The 18,112-nt window shown below is 39.2% G+C and overlaps 1 protein-coding gene across 4 annotated transcripts in view; it reads left to right on the top strand.

Annotated features, from left to right (window-relative positions):
• The window catches only part of LOC149941502 (calcitonin gene-related peptide type 1 receptor-like), a 54,773-nt gene extending 43,106 nt beyond the window's left edge, over positions 1 to 11,667 (top strand). For 2 of the 4 annotated variants that reach the window (XM_090177861.1, XM_090177860.1), the window contains exons 7-18: positions 524 to 640; positions 1,347 to 1,453; positions 1,517 to 1,608; positions 1,680 to 1,806; positions 1,865 to 2,018; positions 5,366 to 5,432; positions 5,731 to 5,794; positions 5,863 to 6,023; positions 7,551 to 7,686; positions 7,754 to 7,795; positions 7,879 to 7,968; positions 11,354 to 11,667. In XM_090177861.1, the coding sequence (XP_090033987.1) occupies positions 524 to 640; positions 1,347 to 1,453; positions 1,517 to 1,608; positions 1,680 to 1,806; positions 1,865 to 2,018; positions 5,366 to 5,432; positions 5,731 to 5,794; positions 5,863 to 6,023; positions 7,551 to 7,686; positions 7,754 to 7,795; positions 7,879 to 7,968; positions 11,354 to 11,437 (1,241 nt within the window). In that variant the 3' untranslated portion in view covers positions 11,438 to 11,667. Of the gene's footprint in view, positions 1 to 523; positions 641 to 1,346; positions 1,454 to 1,516; positions 1,609 to 1,679; positions 1,807 to 1,864; positions 2,019 to 5,365; positions 5,433 to 5,730; positions 5,795 to 5,862; positions 6,024 to 7,550; positions 7,687 to 7,753; positions 7,796 to 7,878; positions 7,970 to 9,970; positions 10,037 to 11,353 lie in introns of all 4 variants that reach the window. The other 2 variants (XM_090177862.1, XM_090177863.1) reach the window with 2 other exon arrangements.
• Positions 11,668 to 18,112: the final 6,445 nt, after the last annotated feature.

Below are 18,112 nucleotides of genomic sequence, written 5' to 3'. Positions count from 1 at the left end.
CCTAGGAGCAACAAACACAGCACCCCACATAAGGAGAACGCAACCCATCAAAAGTCGTGCATTTTCTCGCGTACAGTTTTCATTGGTTAGACGCTGCCGTCCGGAAGGGGAAAATTCGGAAATTGTCTCCCCCCCCCCTGCCCGTAAAACGTTCAGCGTAAAAGCTCGTAAAATGAAAGTTGAACACAACACTGCGTTAGCGTGTTTAAAGGCTGGCTGCGTTCTCCTTGTGTTTGTGGCTCTTAGCTGCAACATTGGAGTTCCCTTCGGAAGAACTGGCGGATATTCATTTCGTGTATGGAATAGCGGGTGGCAATGCTTTGGCTGCTCAACGTATCTTTTAACTCATCGTAGGAAAATGGGAAAAAACAGGCATACTTCTCAACTCACCCCTACAACTCCTTAAGATTTTTGCATAACCTTTTGAAACACCCTGTACAGTATATCAACGGAATAATGATATAATGACGAAAGCGCGAAACTAATTATCGTTCCAATTTCTGTTCTTCAACGACCTTCGCAGGAGTTTCCTTTTGTCCGCGAACCTTCGACGGATGGAGTTGTTGGAATGATACTCTTGCCGGCGAGATTGCCAGCGTCAATTGCCCCAGTATCGGCATCATCGGGTTCGACTCCAAAAGTACGCTTCGGTCGCTTTAAAGGCGGGACAGGTCGGACATTCGCCAAAATCCCGTACACTCTACAGCAAAGATATATAAATCTTGACTATTGGGAATATTAATCTAGAGGTCCAATCAAAACGTCGGATTTCAGTATTTCGCGAAACAAGTTTTTAACAAACAAGAATACTGCCGTCTGCTCCCAAATGACGAGAAAACTTTATCTTTCAACCCGTGGCGCCATCTATCTCTCAATGGTTCGTTCAAATAAGACGCGTTTTCCGGCAAAAATATATTTTTTCAAAAATAATGGAGGGCGCCACGGGTCATATGATAACGTTTTCTCGTCATTTTAGAGGAGACGGCACATTCGTAATTTTCAAAAACTTGTTTCGCGGGGAGCAGATTTGATAGGATCTCTAGATTAATATATTCCCAACTCAATGATCTTGACATAAACTTGAAAATTTGGGCGAAAATCATTTCAAAAATTTTAAAATACCATAAAAAAAGCAACACGGAAATCGTACTTATAAAATCTCAAAATCAGCATAAAATAACGCAAAATCAACACAAAAATTGTACTCTTAAATCACTTCCAAATTCCATTAAGTAAACTTTGCAATTGTCCGACCTATCGCTTTAACTAGACTAAAGATCATCTCTAAGTTTGAAACGCGCATAGCGCCCTTGATTCTAACTGTAATTTTTCTATCTTAATAAAAGGACTAGCCCATAAAGTTTGTAACGAAGATGGAAATTGGTTTCGCCATCCGCAGAATAAAAGAATCTGGTCTAATTATACCACTTGCGTCGATACCGAAGACCTTCGAGTAATTTCGGCAAGTACCGGGCCGTCTTTTAGGTAAATTAACGTTTTGGTTTTCGTTCGTTAGTTTCGTCATCAAATAAACAACTTGTACATAACCGGATATTCGATCTCGGTTACCGCCTTGCTCATATCCATGGTCATCTTCTTCGTTTTTAAGTACGTCCGACGACTCCGATATTAGCGGTGACGTTCGGCCACAACTCTTAAAGATTCTCTTCCAATTTTAGCTCGTTGAAATGCGGCCGGGTGACCATACACAAGAACCTCTTCACGTCCTTCATCGTGAATAACGTCTTGTGGATCATTTGGTACACGGCTATCTTACCATACCCGGAAGTCTTACAAAAAAATCCCGTAAGTCATCTACGCCAACGACGTGATAAGTTTCACGAGATTCGTCTTAAATTTGCAGGCAACGTGCCAAGCTCTTCACGTGGTCCTTCAGTATTTCTTGGTCTGTACCTACTTTTGGATGTTTTGCGAAGGACTGTACCTGCACACGCTCTTAGTTCTGGCATTCGTGTCTGAACCTCGTATCATGAGGCTACTTTACGTTATCGGTTGGGGTAAGCTTCGTACCGAAAGTATAATAATAATATCTTACGAACAGTAGCGGCGCTCAGGTTTTTTCACAGGTGGGCTAATTATTTTGTAGCCACTAACAATTTTGTGGCCCTTACAATCATGGAGTGTAGCTACACTCCATTTTACAAATTTAGTGACCCCTTATAAATTTTCCAGGAAGCGAGAAGAGCAAGGTCGATTTCTTGGTGCGGCTCTCGTCGCGTTTACTGGACCCCTATGACCTTGTATCCGACCTGGAGGGGACACGCGCATGCCCGGGGTATTTCCCTAAATTCCTTTTCTTTTCTTTCTATTGTCCATTCAACTTTCTCTCAATAGACCCATGTTGAAAGTTGGGGGGTCGAAAATTAACATTTTTACCTGGCAGCTCGGCATTTGGACGGAACATCCGTTTCCTTACTTCCGCATGTATATTTCGATGGCGGCCACGTGGTTCAAAACGTCACAAACAGGATGTTCCGTCCAAAGGTCTCACTTAAGCCTCGTCTGCGGCCCCTCTTTTGTTGTGGGTCTATTTCCGCTCCCTTCCTCGCGAATCTATCTTATTGAGTAAACAAATTGATTTTGAAAGTTTTTTTTCCAGAAAAATTTTTCTTGGCAATAATTTAACAAATTTCTAGAGATAAATAAAATTCATAAATTAAAATATTTGGCCTCTTAATTATAAATATGTGACCCCTCTCAGAAATGTAGGGGGGCTAAAGCCCACTTCAGCCCACCCTTAGCGCCGCTACTGCTTACGAAGGCTGCGTTCAACAACTCTAAAATAGCTCAGCGCTGAGCTCAACGGTCAGCGGTTTTTTGTTGAACGGGTTTTTTGACTTCCGGTTTTGACGTCACGTTGATCATCGGAGACTCAGCGGGAACATCGGCTGAGCGAGATGGTTTTTCCGTTGCTCATCGGTGTCGTGACGTCATTCGACAAAGTTAAAGGAGGGGTAGCAGATGATATTTTGTTCGTTAAGTCAGCGAACTATATAAATCGTACAACAACTTTATATTTTTGTGACGTAGCGTTGATTAAAAGAACTCAACGATAACTCAACGGTTTTTCTCCGTTGATAGTTGTTGAACGCAGCCGAAGTATCTCCCATTGCTGCTAATGATATTAGCTTGAAGCGTGTACCTTCGCGAAATCCCGTTGAAATGAAAATACATTTCGGGAGAAAAACTAGTGCGTGGCAAAATACGTCAATATAGTGATTTTCAAACGGTTTTAATATAAGCAAATGTGGATAATGGGGGAAGTATGGAAACCGCGATTTACTGCTTGTAGTATTCATACGCGGTAAAGCGGTCTCAATCGTCTGCTATAATATCTGATGTTGCCGAGGTTGTCTACTCTGGGGAGACTTGGCCTCGCTTTTACATGGAAGAGTGTAGTGTAGTGATTATTTGTGATATTATGGATTTAAACAAACAGTTTTAAAGAAAATGTCCTTCCGCGCGATTAGAGTTAGACAATGAATTTTTGAACAAATATTCAACTTTCCAAAGGGAAAACTTAGGCCTGACAGGCCTTCTTAAAAGGCTACATGTATGTCTTAATTTTTTAAGTAATTATGACAAGATATCTCTTAACCCATTTGGAAGTACGGCCTCGAGGCATCAACGTAAGGTAAAGATAACAAATACAAAATCGTTAATTGATTGGTATAGCAGCATAAGTGAAGATTTCCCGTCAACGTTTTTTAACTTTTGTGGCGTTAATAACTCCTATAAACATGTTAATAGTTTATAGAAAGCGGTGGCGATTAATTAATATAGAGTAATTTAAATGATAGTAGATAGTCAAATATAATTATTTTAAGAAATATATCTTTAAATGAAAGTTGAAACTAACAAATGTGTTGTAGCTTTATTATGACCAAGGCTTAAATTTACCTGAGGTTTCTCTTGGGGAGTTCTTCTGTAATTTCGGGACAGACACAAATATGATCTCGTTTCAACAATACATTTTATTTGACAGTTGTTTGTACTAGTTGTGATTTAAGTTCTGGGCCAAACTGGGAAGAAAAAGTCGCCGTCGTTCGTACCTCCATTTTTTCAAACCCCGGTTGACGTCACTAGCCGCTGCTAGTCCATAGAGTAATATCGGCGTGACGTATATCAACGTCACCCATGCTTTTTCCTATAGATAAAAAAACTGCCGTCCAAATGGCGGCCATAGCCCAAAGCTAGAGCTCGGCAAAACAGATAAATTAACCGCTATAATTTCGATTAACCAAAAAAATAACGATTAACTGTTTATTCGTGGATATTATCCAGACTAAAAAGCAATTTAACATTTAAAAATAATAGATTTTTTCGGATAATTTGTGGATAAATGTGTGTTTTGGATAAAAATGAATAAAGTGATTAATTCTTATCCAAACGCCGAGCTCTACCCAAAGCTACAGAGCAATACTACTCTATAGCTCTCGGAGTGAATTATGTCCTTTTTTTAGAAACTTTCACGTACGGGATTTTTACCATTGACTCTACTTACAAGGAGACTACCCGAGGTGTAACACACCGATTTTGTTCAAACTCGGGGGTTAAGTAGGCCTTAATGAATCATGAAAATTCCTAAAAGGAAAAGTTTCAACGGGCATTAGTTTTGCCATGGAAACCGAAAATGTTTTTGACAACACAAAATAGAAAATTCCTTGTAAACCGAAAAAAACATGGGATTTTGAAAATTTATAAGGGTGCCCCCTTGGAAAATTTGATCAATATAAGTTTTTTTCGTGAATTTTTATAAATTTTTTCTAGTTTTTGCATTTTAAAAATTTTCAAAATCCCATTTTTTTCGGTAGGGAATTTTCCATTTTGTGTTGTCAAAAACATTTTCGGTTTCCATGGCAAAACTAATGCCCGTTGAAACTTTTCCTTTTGGGAATTTTCATGATTCATTAAGGCCTACTTAACCCCCGAGTTTGAACAAAATCGGTGGGTAGTCTCCTCGTTAGCGTTTCATACTACCAACCTATTATCCGCGCCTGATATAAGCAAATATCACTACAGAGTTGTAAATGTTCAGTACACGTACGCGATTTGTCAAGAAAGCAGTGGCGTAGCCAGGAGGGGGGGCACAGGGGGCACATGCCCCCTCCGAAACGTGTGGTCATACGTACAAATATTTTTATTTTTTTACTTTTTTTCAATTGCGTGCCCCCCCCCCCCCCCGAAATGCAATCCTGGCTACGCCACTGCAAGAAAGTCGCTTCAATTGGAATACGCGAAGGTACATGTTTCATTTTTAATGCCCCTAGATATAAGATACATTATCAACCTAAGTCATAACTAATAACTAACTACGATAATTAAAAATTAATAACTAAATTAGGCGTCCCTTTGATTCTCATCATCGTCTACGCCAGCGTCAGAATGTCCAACGACCAAGCTATTGAATTGTGAGTATCGGAACATTTATATTAATATCATTATTTAATATTAATTAATTATAATAAAATCAAATATCAACACTTTAAAATAAAATATTAACACGTTTAACCAAAATATTAACACTTTAAAATCAAATATTAACTCTTTAAAATAAAATATTAACACGTGAAAATAAAATATTAACACTTGAAAATCAAATATTAACACTTGAAAATCAAATATTAACACGTGAAAATCAAATATTAACACTTTAAAATCAAATATTAATAAACGTCATGATTTGAATATAACGTTCGAAATTTGCAGTTGCTGGATGGAAGAACACGGTTCGACGTGGATTCTATCGGTTCCCGTCGGTGTATCTATGTTTGTAAGTGCAGAACGAAAGCTAAGAGGACACCACAGAGTGGATAATTTTAATCTTTTCTAACTTGGCAGTTGAATTTGGCGTTTTTAATCAACATCGTGCGGGTGCTGGTTACCAAGCTACGAGCGGTTAATTCGCCAGATAACCATCACACGAGGTACTACATTGATACTTCTGATAAATGTGATATTAGTCAGTTCCTAAAACGCTTCCAGACAAGATCACTTATATGGTAGGAGTGCGATACACGTATACACTAGTTCTTTGAAAAACACACGTAAAACTATACCCCGTAGTATAATTATTTTATCACTTCCATCACGAAATAAGCGGGCAGGATTTGATTATACCTAAAATCATAAGCTTATTAAAACCGTAACATAACGGAAGTGTGACCCTCACTATTATCCCTGAAATTTTTAATGATTGTCTGTTTCCTCTTCCAAGGCAAAAACCCCGCGAAATTATTCAGTGTCATACTTACGCTATTGTGTTACTTATGTAAATATGTTTCAAATAAGTGTGTCAGTCCCTTATCTCTGGCACGTGAAATTTTTAAAGAATTTTTAGTCATTAATATTAGTGTTAAATGCTTTTAATATTAGTGCTATATGCAGTGGCGTACCCAGAATTTTTTCGGGGGGGGGGGGATGAGTCCCAAAACATTTTTATGTAATTATAAGCAAAAAAAAATTGTAAAGACTTCGGTCATGCTTATTTTCTTCTTCTTTCTGGGTGCGCCACTGGTTATATGCTTTTAATATTAGTGTTATAAATATGCTTAATGACGTAGTAGCATTCCGTAGTTTGCCCGTTAATTTGAGATGATTTCTCTATAGAAAAAAAAACGTGGGTCAAAGTGCACTTTGGGGAGGATCAACACGTCATAATTTAGGTTGATTAGGTCTCACTAGAGTCGATTATCTATTTTGGTATGAATTCAATTCTACGTCACTCCACAGTAATTATGTTGGGGGCCCTGCAGAGACATTTCGGGCCCGGGACACATGTCGTCGCGAGCCCTTCTTACTGAAATTACCAAGGATGGGTGTAAAGGTTAAGGCCGCTATCGTACAGGGCCCCTAAATAGCGTGTCTGTGGGCTTTTTCCCGCGGGGCCTCAGAGCTCAGGGATTTTGAACCCTGCCCTGCCCCGTGTGCCCGATCAATTGACACACTTATGAAACGTAATTATACAGGGTGTTTGAAAAGGTTATGCTAAACCTTTAAGGAGTTGTAGGAGGTGAGTTGAGATGTATGCCTGTTTTTCCCCATTTTCCTACGATGAGTTAAAAGAGAGCTTCAAAGTGTGGCCTACTAGCCCCTGGAAGTAGGCTGCAACGAGCGCAAAACCAAGCAGCGGGGAAACGCGAACATTAAGGTTTGGGTTCGTGTAATGGGTAAAAAAGGACATTGTAAACAAATCGAGGTAACCAGCGTAAAAAAGTAAACTTAAACAGTATTTAAAGTCTTTGCTGCTTTGTTGCAGCCTACTTCCAGGGGCTAGTAGGCCACACTTTGAAGATTTCTAGCTCTCTTTTAACGCATCGTAGGAAAATGGGGAAAAACAGGCATACTTCTCAACTCACCCCTACAACTCCTTCAAATTTTTGCATATCCTTTTGAAACACCCTGTATACTCCTATTGATATCTAAAGCAGTCGCGAACGTTTACGGTGCCGTATTAGTCAGAATGATGAATAATGCGGCACTGACCGCTTGGCTAAAAACTGTAAAGAATGTCTTGGAACGGTTTTCAGGAAAGCAGCTAGAGCGACTCTGATTCTCATACCATTGCTGGGTCTTCATTACGTGATCGTACCGTTTCGTCCGGAGCCGGGCTCGCACGGCGAAAAGATCTATCAAACGACGGCGGCCATCGCCACTTCTTTCCAGGTAAGAGTACGGTCAAGCTCTTCGTATCCAATCCGAAACGCTCACAAAGCCATTTCTCTCTTCGTAGGGGTTTTGCGTGGCGCTGCTATTCTGTTTCTTCAACGGGGAGGTAATGTACATTTTTTTTATCAATATTTGGCCAAATGGCTCCACCCAGAAACCCGGTATAACTCGAAAATCGTGACTCGACAGGTCATAGCTCTAGTCCGGAAGAGGTGGAAACAAGAAATTATGATGCGCCAGAAGGACAGGCGGACGTCGTACGCCGCCACCACCGTCTCAGTAAGTATTTATAAAACGACTCGATATATACGTACACCCATTGAATTGGGAATAATTCTGCTAGAATTACAATTACGATTTCGGTTGCCATGGTTACGCGGGACCTGGGGGGCGATTCTGTAAAAAATCGAATGGGGATTCGATCTCGATACCCTATAGTCCTATACCATGTCGAGATCGACTTCGACAATTTACATTGATTTATGCTTATTCGAAATCTTTACCGAATACCATTCGTCGAGATCTCTAAGTTCGAAATCTAGTTTTCGATTGAAAATTGGATTTTGAATATTTACAGAATAGGCCCCCTGTTCTGATAAGACTGTACGAAATTGATCTTTATAATTAGGTGGTAGCGCCATCTATATTTTGTAAAGTTATATGGCTAAAAATAAATAATTATTAGCTAACTCACCGTAACTTGAGTTAAAAAGGATCGTGTTAACAGAATAAAATTATTTTTAAAGAACTTCAAAGGTTTGTTTGTTACGAGTAATCATACATTTCAATTTCGCATCAGATTCGCGAAAAAATTCAATTGCAATATAGTTGCTACCACCAGAGACAGATGCCGCCACGGTAGAGCGATAAAGTTGATAAAGTCTCCTTATTGAACGAAATTGGTCCCGTGCTAGCCAGATTTAGTTGTACCTTTATTTATTCCCAACTCAATGCGTACACCTTTGATAGGGGGAGACGATCCTTTCACGGGGGTAACGTCATTAGAGGGAAATTTTTAAAAACTCGAAGTTTTAACAGATGGCGCCAGTAGTCTGATACGTAGAAATTTAAGTGGTTTCTTTTTGCCTGTTCTCGGACTAAAGGTGTACTCTTTTTACACTAAAACGTTTTATTCGCCTGTTCCTGGGACGATAATTACTTCGCCCCATAAACTATTCGATTCTTCCGGAGTATTAGGGCTACTCTTTTTACTCCTTCTGGAAAGGAGGTGTAAATTAGTAAATCGGATTTTGTCGTCTGCTAGCCTGTGGCCTTTTTAGCAGTTAAAACGTTTTTACTCCGACTCGAACTATTCGCCACCACAGAATCGGAGTAAAATGACATCATAGCGTTACTCTTCTTACCCTACTCCGAAATCTCGGAACAAGCGAAAAGAAACCACCTATTATAAATATCGCGAAAAATATTTATTTTCGTTTTTCTTAATATGCCGTTTCATTTCTGAGATGAACTTAGTTTTTACAGAATAACATCGCTTAATGGCTGTTAACACGCGCTAAGTAATTTATAATTTGGCGCCATCTATGAACCTCTAACGGGTTCGCTCTAGAGGTTTTTCTGATTTCGTCTATTAACAATAACGAAAGACGCAATCGAACTAATTAGAGAGGTTAAGCAAAGCGCTCTAGAAGTTTTAACAACAAAGTCGGTAGTACCTCGAAGTTCGAGGCGAAAAATTCTTTAAAATCAGTTAAGCGCACTTTCAGTTCGCAATCAAGTACGTTTGCAATCGAATTTCAACAAATTGCACACTTTTCTCAGGGTACACGAAGAATTAAAAACGTCGTTTGAACAATACTAAAACAGGCGTTATGTATGTAAAAATGAGTGTGCTCGGGTGTACCACGAATGTCTCTCTTCGTATATTTCGCCAAATTAAGTCTTAATTTTACAAGGCCTAGCTGTATTTCAATTCAAACAAGTATTTAGGCTTTTTAGTTTTTAACAAGTAGGCTGCTAGATAAATAGTAAGTTGTCATAACTCTGTCTCAATTTGTTGAGACGGAAAATTATAATTATCAGTATTTTTATTTAAACAGTATAAATATATTACGACGTGTCACGTAAGCTCGACATAAGTTGTTAAAGATTTGACTCAGAAGAAAAAATTGGGAAGAGTAAACGTCTAAAATGTTGACGTGACTACCAACGTTCAAACTTCTCGAGCGTTCTGCTTAAGCTCTGCTCCATTCGCCCGTCCAACTCACCCTTCTAATCCAATTTCTAACTCTCATTTTTTTTGCTTCTTTAAAAATAACGGAATGGGATGGACAGGATACATCTCTTTAAAAATTCCTTCTATAAAAAAACTGCGTAGATTTAACAGGTAGGCAGAGTTCATCATGCCTCCTCTAGCACCAGAAGTTTATATTATTATAACTCTAACGAGATAAGTATCCATATAAAGGCTGCTTCACACGGGCAGTGTTTTCCTGGTTTTCTCTATTAGTTTTACCGCCTTTTCCTGTTGCTCTGGCACACAGGAAAACGACTGTGCACACGGACAAATTTTTCCGGATTTTACCGCCGCGAGCGCTGCCGGTAAACGAGAAAACTGAGAAAAAAAAATTTAAATATCTCTACTTCATTTTCCCGATTTTTTTTAAGCACTTTGAGCTCGTGCGTTACGCTGTCATGTGACATAAGAGACGAATTTGAAAATCTTTAAAAGTAGGCTTACGAATTTTTGCGTCTATCACGTGACGGCATAACGCTCGCTGATTGGTCGAGTCCAACGGGCAACGCGCCTCAAAAAAAGGCCCGCCGTATTCTCGTTTACCGGCAGCGCTCGCGGCGGTAAAATTCTGAAAATTTAGTCCGTTTGTACAGTCGTTTTCCCGTGCGCGAGAACAACGGGAAAAGTCTAGAAAATAGAGAAAACCAGGAAAAAACTGCCCGTGTGAACCAGCCTTTAGCCGAATATAATGAAACGCGTAACTTCGCAGGTTCGTGGAACTTTTTAATGGGAATAAATTTCCCGCCTAATCGCGGATGTGTACACCGCATCACGGCTATAAATTTACCTCGTGTATTGATCTGTAAAACGATGTAAAATGCAGATATTACGGATATTTATTTAAAAGCCACTTCATGAAATCTATTTGACGTAATGTTTCCAGCGAATAACATTAGCACGACAGGGAGAAGGATACTTCTAGCGTATGAAATTATATACTTCTGCTAGCACTAACCCAAACACCCTTCACTTTTAATACATTCCACCATAAGTGTAAAGTATTTTACATAAGTGTGACACTTCCTATTTTTCACATGCCAAAGTTTTACTGAGAGCTATTCTTAAGATAGTCTGCATTACGGGCTTCGTCGCCGTTTTGTGTCCGTTTGCTAACGCGTCACACGTAGCTTTTGACAGCGCCTCGCTAGAGGGAGATTTTCTTCTTGAGATGAAGTCACTCCGTTACTAGCTCTCAGTAAAATATTCCCCAAAGTGACAAACTTATGAAACAATATTATAGACTTATGATTCCACGCATCCTTCCTTTTCACATTATTTGTCTATTGGCACAATGAGCATTTTCGTAGCTAGCCCACTTCCAATTGTGGCTTGCGGGGGTTTGTAGCGTTACTTTATACGCCAGAAACAAAATTATTGAAGAATTAATCATTTCAAAAATACTTACAGAATGCGGCTCGTCATCTTAACTTCGAAGATACAATGTCGTCCCGCGCGTCTCAAGCTAGCCAAAAGCTCATGTCCGAACTGTGAATGAATTCTAGTGCACCGTATCCCTCCCGCGCGACATCTACTTCGAACTAATAATATTACCGTTTCCCCTCAAAACGCGCCATTTTAATCAAACGTAACGCGTTTCGTCCTCCCAACAAAATGGCCAGACCTAGATGAAACGCTAAAAGTACGATAGGTGATATCGGCCTAATGAACTCTTGTAAATATTTCGTTTTTTTTTCCGGGAAATAAAAAATTTGGGAAATTTACGTTTGTTTTCTAGTTTCATTTCACGATTGACATATTCAATTGCGACTTTCATTTTACCAAATACACAATAATACCAATCTAAGACAGATAGCGTTATTGTTACAATCATAGAGATAGAAAAGAAATAGAGGCACTATTGTATCTGGCGAAGTTGACCGCGAGTGCCGACCCCTTTTCGCCGATGTAGGAAGCCATGAGATGGGCAGATTACGTGGCGCCATCGACGCGCGGTGAAATTAAATACATTATGCCTTTTGGAAAATCAGCTGTCATTTGATGTAAACAAAACAACGATAGATGGCAAATTCTGCCCATCTCCGCTTTCATACATGCGCCGGGGGGGGTGAATTTTCCCGGTCAAAAACAGGGGTGCCTTAACGCGGTAATCTTCCCTCTATTTCTTTTCTATCTCTATGGTTACAATTTCAATTGCGATTTTAAGTCACTGTCTGACCACGGACTATATTATACTCGGCTCGACGTGGAGAAGCTCTTTTTTCATCAGATGTCGCCCGCGTCGAAATCAAAACAAGATACTTGACCCAGAAGGCGCGTTGATTGGTTTGTTTGTAAATTTGACAATAATTTAAAATATTTTGTTAATATGACTACAATTTATTTGGGATAAATAATTTAGGTTAAAGTCCACTAACAATAGTAAGTAAGGTATAAGTTGTTTAATTATAATACTCTACAAGACTACAATGGTTCTCTGACGACGTTGTTTCGCTATTTTGAATTTTAACTTCCTTTGTCATTTGGTGTCTAAAGCTGACCGACACCATAAGTGGTTATCAAAAAAAAACTTCCTTTGCAAAGTTTGCCATTAATAGATGGCCCACGCTCTCCAGTAAAGTCGTTTTTTCGAAAAATTGGATAGATTCCTTGCCATCTCTAATAACAAGGGCCTTATCATAATACAGGTGGCAATGATAGAGCCGACAGTTGTTTTAAAACTCCTGCGTAGGCTGCGTTCTCATCAACCTTAATATGTTAATGCATAAATGTATACGTTATCTCGAAAGAAAACGTATTTCGGTCTTAGAGAACAGAAGAGAAGGTGTTTCTCGAGGAAAAAAATTCTGAGCCTCAGCTCGGCAAGCAAAATTTTATTTGGGGTGTTTTGTCTATAGGTTAAACCTCGTCTAGTGCTGCCATCCCTTAGAGGAATTTGAAACTAGCAATATTTATTATATTTAACCTTAAAAATATACGTCTACACCCCTCAGGAACCTTGCACTCTCCCTGGCCCGGGCTTAGGTACGTAGCGCCTGTGCTAGAGTACTTTCCCCTCCAGAACCACCTTCTCTTCTCTAAATTTAGGCAGAGTTAATACAGAACCACGAACCCTAGATTCGAATTCTGAGAGCTTTCTTATGGACGGTTTTGTAACGAAGCGTTTACCCACTTCCGGTACGTGACCTCCAAAAAATCAGCCTCCATCCGTCCATCGATCGCTGCCATAAAGGTTCACCATGGTAATAACCTTAGAGGTTATTTAATCCATGGAAGAAGTAGAGAAGGAACGGCGGCCAGAATAGGAAAGCCTGTACCGAAAATGTTTTGTTGTCTTCCCTCATTTCAACCCCCTTTTGGTTAGGGCACTCCGTCCTTAATGCGCATTATTCGACGCGCACTACGTCACGAGGCGGAGTCTAGTCAGCTGTAAACATTACAATATATCTTCCACGTGTTTGTGTTGAGCAGAGCTTAACAAACAGTAGCCCCGCCAAGAATTTTCTGCACATAGGCCCAGCCTGATTTAGAGGCCCCATCTATAATGTTTATTTCAAAAATTTCCTGACTTTTAACGATTGTTTTTAAATTTTGACATGATTTCTAAAAGTTTCCCCTGCAATGGATTTTTTTAAAGGCATTTTAATCAAGGAATGACATTCGTCGATTAGATTTTTCCGAGGGGCAAGTCACTTCCATTTTGGCTGCGTCTTAATCATAGTAAAATGATTAAATCAGGGTAATCGTGATTAAATCAGGGTGATCGTCATAAAATGAGGGTAATCAAGATTAAATCAGGGTAATCAAGATTAAAAAATCTAATCTAGATTTAATCAATCTGATGTGTTTGTTCTTGTTAATTAAACACTCTCTATTGAAGCTATAAGATTTATTTCCATGATGATGATGATTTTTACATATGAAGTTTTAAGTAAGAGTACCGAACATGTCGGCAGCCGGTAGACCACTGTTTAGGTGGTCATAAAACTAGAGCTCCCTCAGCTTCCCCACCCAGTGGCGCCCCCTGGCTATTATAGTTCATAACATCACCTCTTTTTTAAATAGACTGATTATAGTGTATTTTAACTACATTAACGATTAAACATTTCAGTTCATAAATTAAGTCTTTTAATTGATTTACGTCTTCGACTGGATCTTCGTACGTGTGGTCTGTGTCTACTCGACTGAGGCTCTTTGTCGAAATCTTGTCTAATAAGTATCCTTGATCGGGCTCCTTCTGATGATGTGGCTACACTAGGAATAGAGATGCTTGTGGTAGGCTGTTGCTCTGGTCTCGAGTCTTGTCGTGGTAATAAGATTAAGATATTATTGCGACTCGGTGATCGACTTGGTGATGATTTGCTACTCCAGCTTGGAGATTCATTGTCAGGACTCAGGATTGGTGGTTGTTGATGACTCTGGATCGGTGGTTGTTGATGACTCTGGATCAGTGGTTGTAATACTGATCTGTACCCTGCATCTGGATTTGGATTCATTTTACTGGCTCCAGTTGTTGATGTCTCAGACACGGTTGGTTTTAATAACTTCTCACTCCTTAGTCTCAATTGGTTCTGATGTTTTCTAATAATACCTCTCCCAATATCAATCCCATACATCATATTTCCGATAGATTTTTTACAGTTCCCTCTATCCAATTTTCTCCCTTACCATAGTTTTTTACAAAGACTTTTTGATTAGGATGAAACTTATAGGTAACATCACTAATTTTTACTAATGGTTTTATCGCTATTATTATTTACTTCTAGCATTTCAATTATAGGTTTATCGATGTTGATATTCTCATTACCTCTCTCCTCTTTAAAGTTCGTTGGATTGACCATGTCAAGTTTGGTGCGGATTTCTCTTCCAAACATGATTTCCGCTGGAGATTTACCACTAATTTGTGTAGTGCGGCGATAGTTTATGAGAAATCTTGCTAGTCTTACGTCTAGAGATCCATTTGAGAATTTTTTTAAACCTTCGTCAATGACATCAATGGCAGAGTTAGAAGTACCATCTATTTTTTTAATGATGTCTTCACGGTACGCACCACCCTTTCAGCCTGACCATTTGAAGCAGGGTGATACGGTGCAGTGGTCAAATGCTTGAAGCCGTTATTCTGCGTGAAGATTTGGAACTCGTTACTTGTGAAACAAGTGGCATTATCACTCACCAGGGTCGTAAGAATGTGATAACTACGGCTGAACTGGTTGTTGAAGTGACTCCGATTTCCATCCATTTCGAGGTAGAGTCCACTAATATTAATAAATATTTCCCATTTACCGGTCCGGCAAAGTCTATATGGACACGAGTCCACGGATGGATCTCCTCGGGCCACTTCAAGTATTCAGCCTTTGGCATGGTTGCATTTTGCTGACAACTTGAACGTGCTCTAATTCTGTCCTCAATGTTGGTGTTCAATTCTGGCCACCAAACTTTGCTCCTGGCTAATCACTTTGTTTGCACCATTCCCTGGTGTTAGAATGATTTATACCTTTCTTATATCTAATTTCATAGCTGTGCGCTCCTAATGTTAACCATTCTTATTTGCAATATACATCAATAGTTTACCTTCAGCTGTCGACCATTCTTTCCCCAGTCTCTTTGCAGATGACACAAAACTTATCAAAATTCTTAGTACAAACACATCTAACGCCGAGTTACAACAGGATCTCTCTAAAGTTGAATCTTGGCAAAAAATTCCGGTTTATCCTTCAATACCTCAAAATCCAATGTGTCTTGAAAAAGACTGTTTGTAATAGCTTAGTAGTCTTGAAAAAGGAAATGCGCGACTTTTGACGGGTTGCGTTATCCTTTTGTGGGGTGCTGTGTTTGTTGCTTATCGGTGTAACACAGTGTGTTGTAGCTTCTCACTGACACCACGGCAAACAGATGTCAGGTGCACCTTTCTGCCTAGCATGTAGTATTTCAGTCGATTCAAAAGATCAAGTTTTTAAGGGATAAATCTGGAATCACGGTCATTCATTCTTACCCTCTTGAAATTGGCAAAGAAACCTGCTTTCTAAATAAGCATTTTTAGAAGCCCCAAATGTAAAAATCTTACGAACTGAAAGTTTATTTCGATTTTGGAGGCCCAATCATAGGCACCTTTTTAAAAATTTGGAGGCCCCCCAAGTAGGCCTACACTTTTTCAACGTAGGCACGTGCCTACTTGTGCCTATTGCTGGCGGGGAGCCTGTTAACAAAGCGCAAAGGCCTAATTTATTTACATTTTTTTAAATATTTTTAAGTTTAGCTTATGAATAATTATCTACAATGGTAAACTATAAAAAATGTTGTTACACGGGTTGTAAAAATAGCAGTAAGTATTACAATGAACGTTTCCTTTTTAACATTCCCTAAACCTAAAATGAAATATGAGAAATGCAAACTATGGATTAAAGCATTTAATTAAAACACTCACTATATTCCATTCATATAGAGATATTTTAGTGACCACGTGACTAACGTCACTAATGCTTTTTAACAAAGAGAAACCCCCACAACATGGTGACCTATATCAACTTTGGATCCGAAGTGTGGAGCCGGCCCCTTCAAGGGGACCGGGACAACCTTACAAAAGCCCACAACCGTTTTACTAAACTCACTAAGGGCCTTGAGTGCCTTCCTCCGGTTGCGCGGAATGAGGCCCTCAAGCTGGACTCCCCGCTTCTCAGACACGCGATTAATGACCTGGTGTGTATCTGGAGCATGTGGTCGGGTCAGTCTGCTCTCCAGTTGTCCACCTTCTTCAAATTAGACACTCTTCGCAAGACCAGGGGTCATGCAGCGAAAATATTCAAACCACGGGCCCGGACCAAACAACGTCAATGGCACCTTGCTTTCCGTGCTATCCAAACTTGGAACTCCCTCCCCGCAGATGTACTTTCTGCTCAATCTCGTTGGACTTTCCGCAGCCGCACTCGGGAGTTTCTCCATTCTACCGTTTAATTTATTTTTTTTTCTTGCTTTTCCACTTGTGGGTTATATACAAGTTATTCTAGCTTTGTAACTTGTATTTTTCTTAATAATAAATAAATAAATAAATATAGAGATATTTTAGTGACCACGTGACTAACGTCACTAATGCTTTTTAGCAAAGAGAAACCCCCACAACATGGTGACCGTTTCCACTGGTAAAGCTAGGGAGAGCAGACGACGTGATACATCTCTATAATCTTGATTGCTTGATCTCGAATCGTTTTTACTCCCTTTGTAGCAACAGTTTTTCCCAAACATTATAATTAAAAGTTAAATCAGCAATTTAATTTGCCCTAAAGTACCTAAGCCTTATACATGAAAAAATATCCGTTAAAATTTTAAAAACCGTACGCAGTAGATGACCAAACAAATAAGGTGTACCTTACTAAAGAGCATTGAATACAGACATTCAGACCAATAACATAAGGTAGGATGCGCGTGAGGACTGCGCAAACGCAACTTGATGCCGGATAAAAGTATGGGGGGAATGAACAAAAAGGGGAATTTCGAAAGCTTTTTGCGACAGGTTTTTGTTATAAAGAATCCTTGTTTTAACATGAGGCCGCCGTTCCTTCTCTACTTCTTCCATGTTTAATCCATGGGTTCACGGTTCAAGGTTTTATTTAGACCCGTACATAAATACACCCCTTTGAAACGGGGCGGTATCACCAAAACAATAATTTTCGGAGCACAAGTCACCAAAACAATAATTTTGGGAGCACATGTCGAATCAATTCAAAAAATAATAATGCATAACACTTGGAAAATAATCCAATACACTTTGGAAAATAATACATTAAGAGAGGTGTTCGAAACAATAAAAGACGGGGTTATTTCAATAGGAAGAGATATTAACTTATTATTCAGTAACACCAAAATGTTTAAAAAACCATTTACCATTCACAGCGCGCAAAATGGTGGACTGAAGCAAATAGTACCTGAACCCAATGATTGAGAATCTATCTACAATTTTATTTGTGATGAACGTGCCCCGAGCCCCCGAAATGTATGATCCTATTAAAAATATTTTAGTCAACTGCCGCGTTACCCACCTTTTTAACCAAAATATTGGCTAAACTATTGAATTTTTATTAAAGTCTATTACCTAAATAGGTTCTTAATATCATATTTTGATAATTTGTCTGATCAGGTTAGGGGGGGGGGGGCAATAACAAACATTTGCATAAAGCATTAAAGATGTATTTCCTTAAATATAACAAAAATACA

Source organism: Leiobunum rupestre, chromosome 6 (genome assembly GCF_980474605.1).
Source record: "Leiobunum rupestre chromosome 6, qqLeiRupe1.1.hap1, whole genome shotgun sequence".
Taxonomy (NCBI): Eukaryota; Metazoa; Arthropoda; class Arachnida; order Opiliones; family Sclerosomatidae; genus Leiobunum; species Leiobunum rupestre.
Note: the sequence above shows the minus strand (reverse complement) of the source record. Positions and strands in the feature narration are given on the sequence as shown.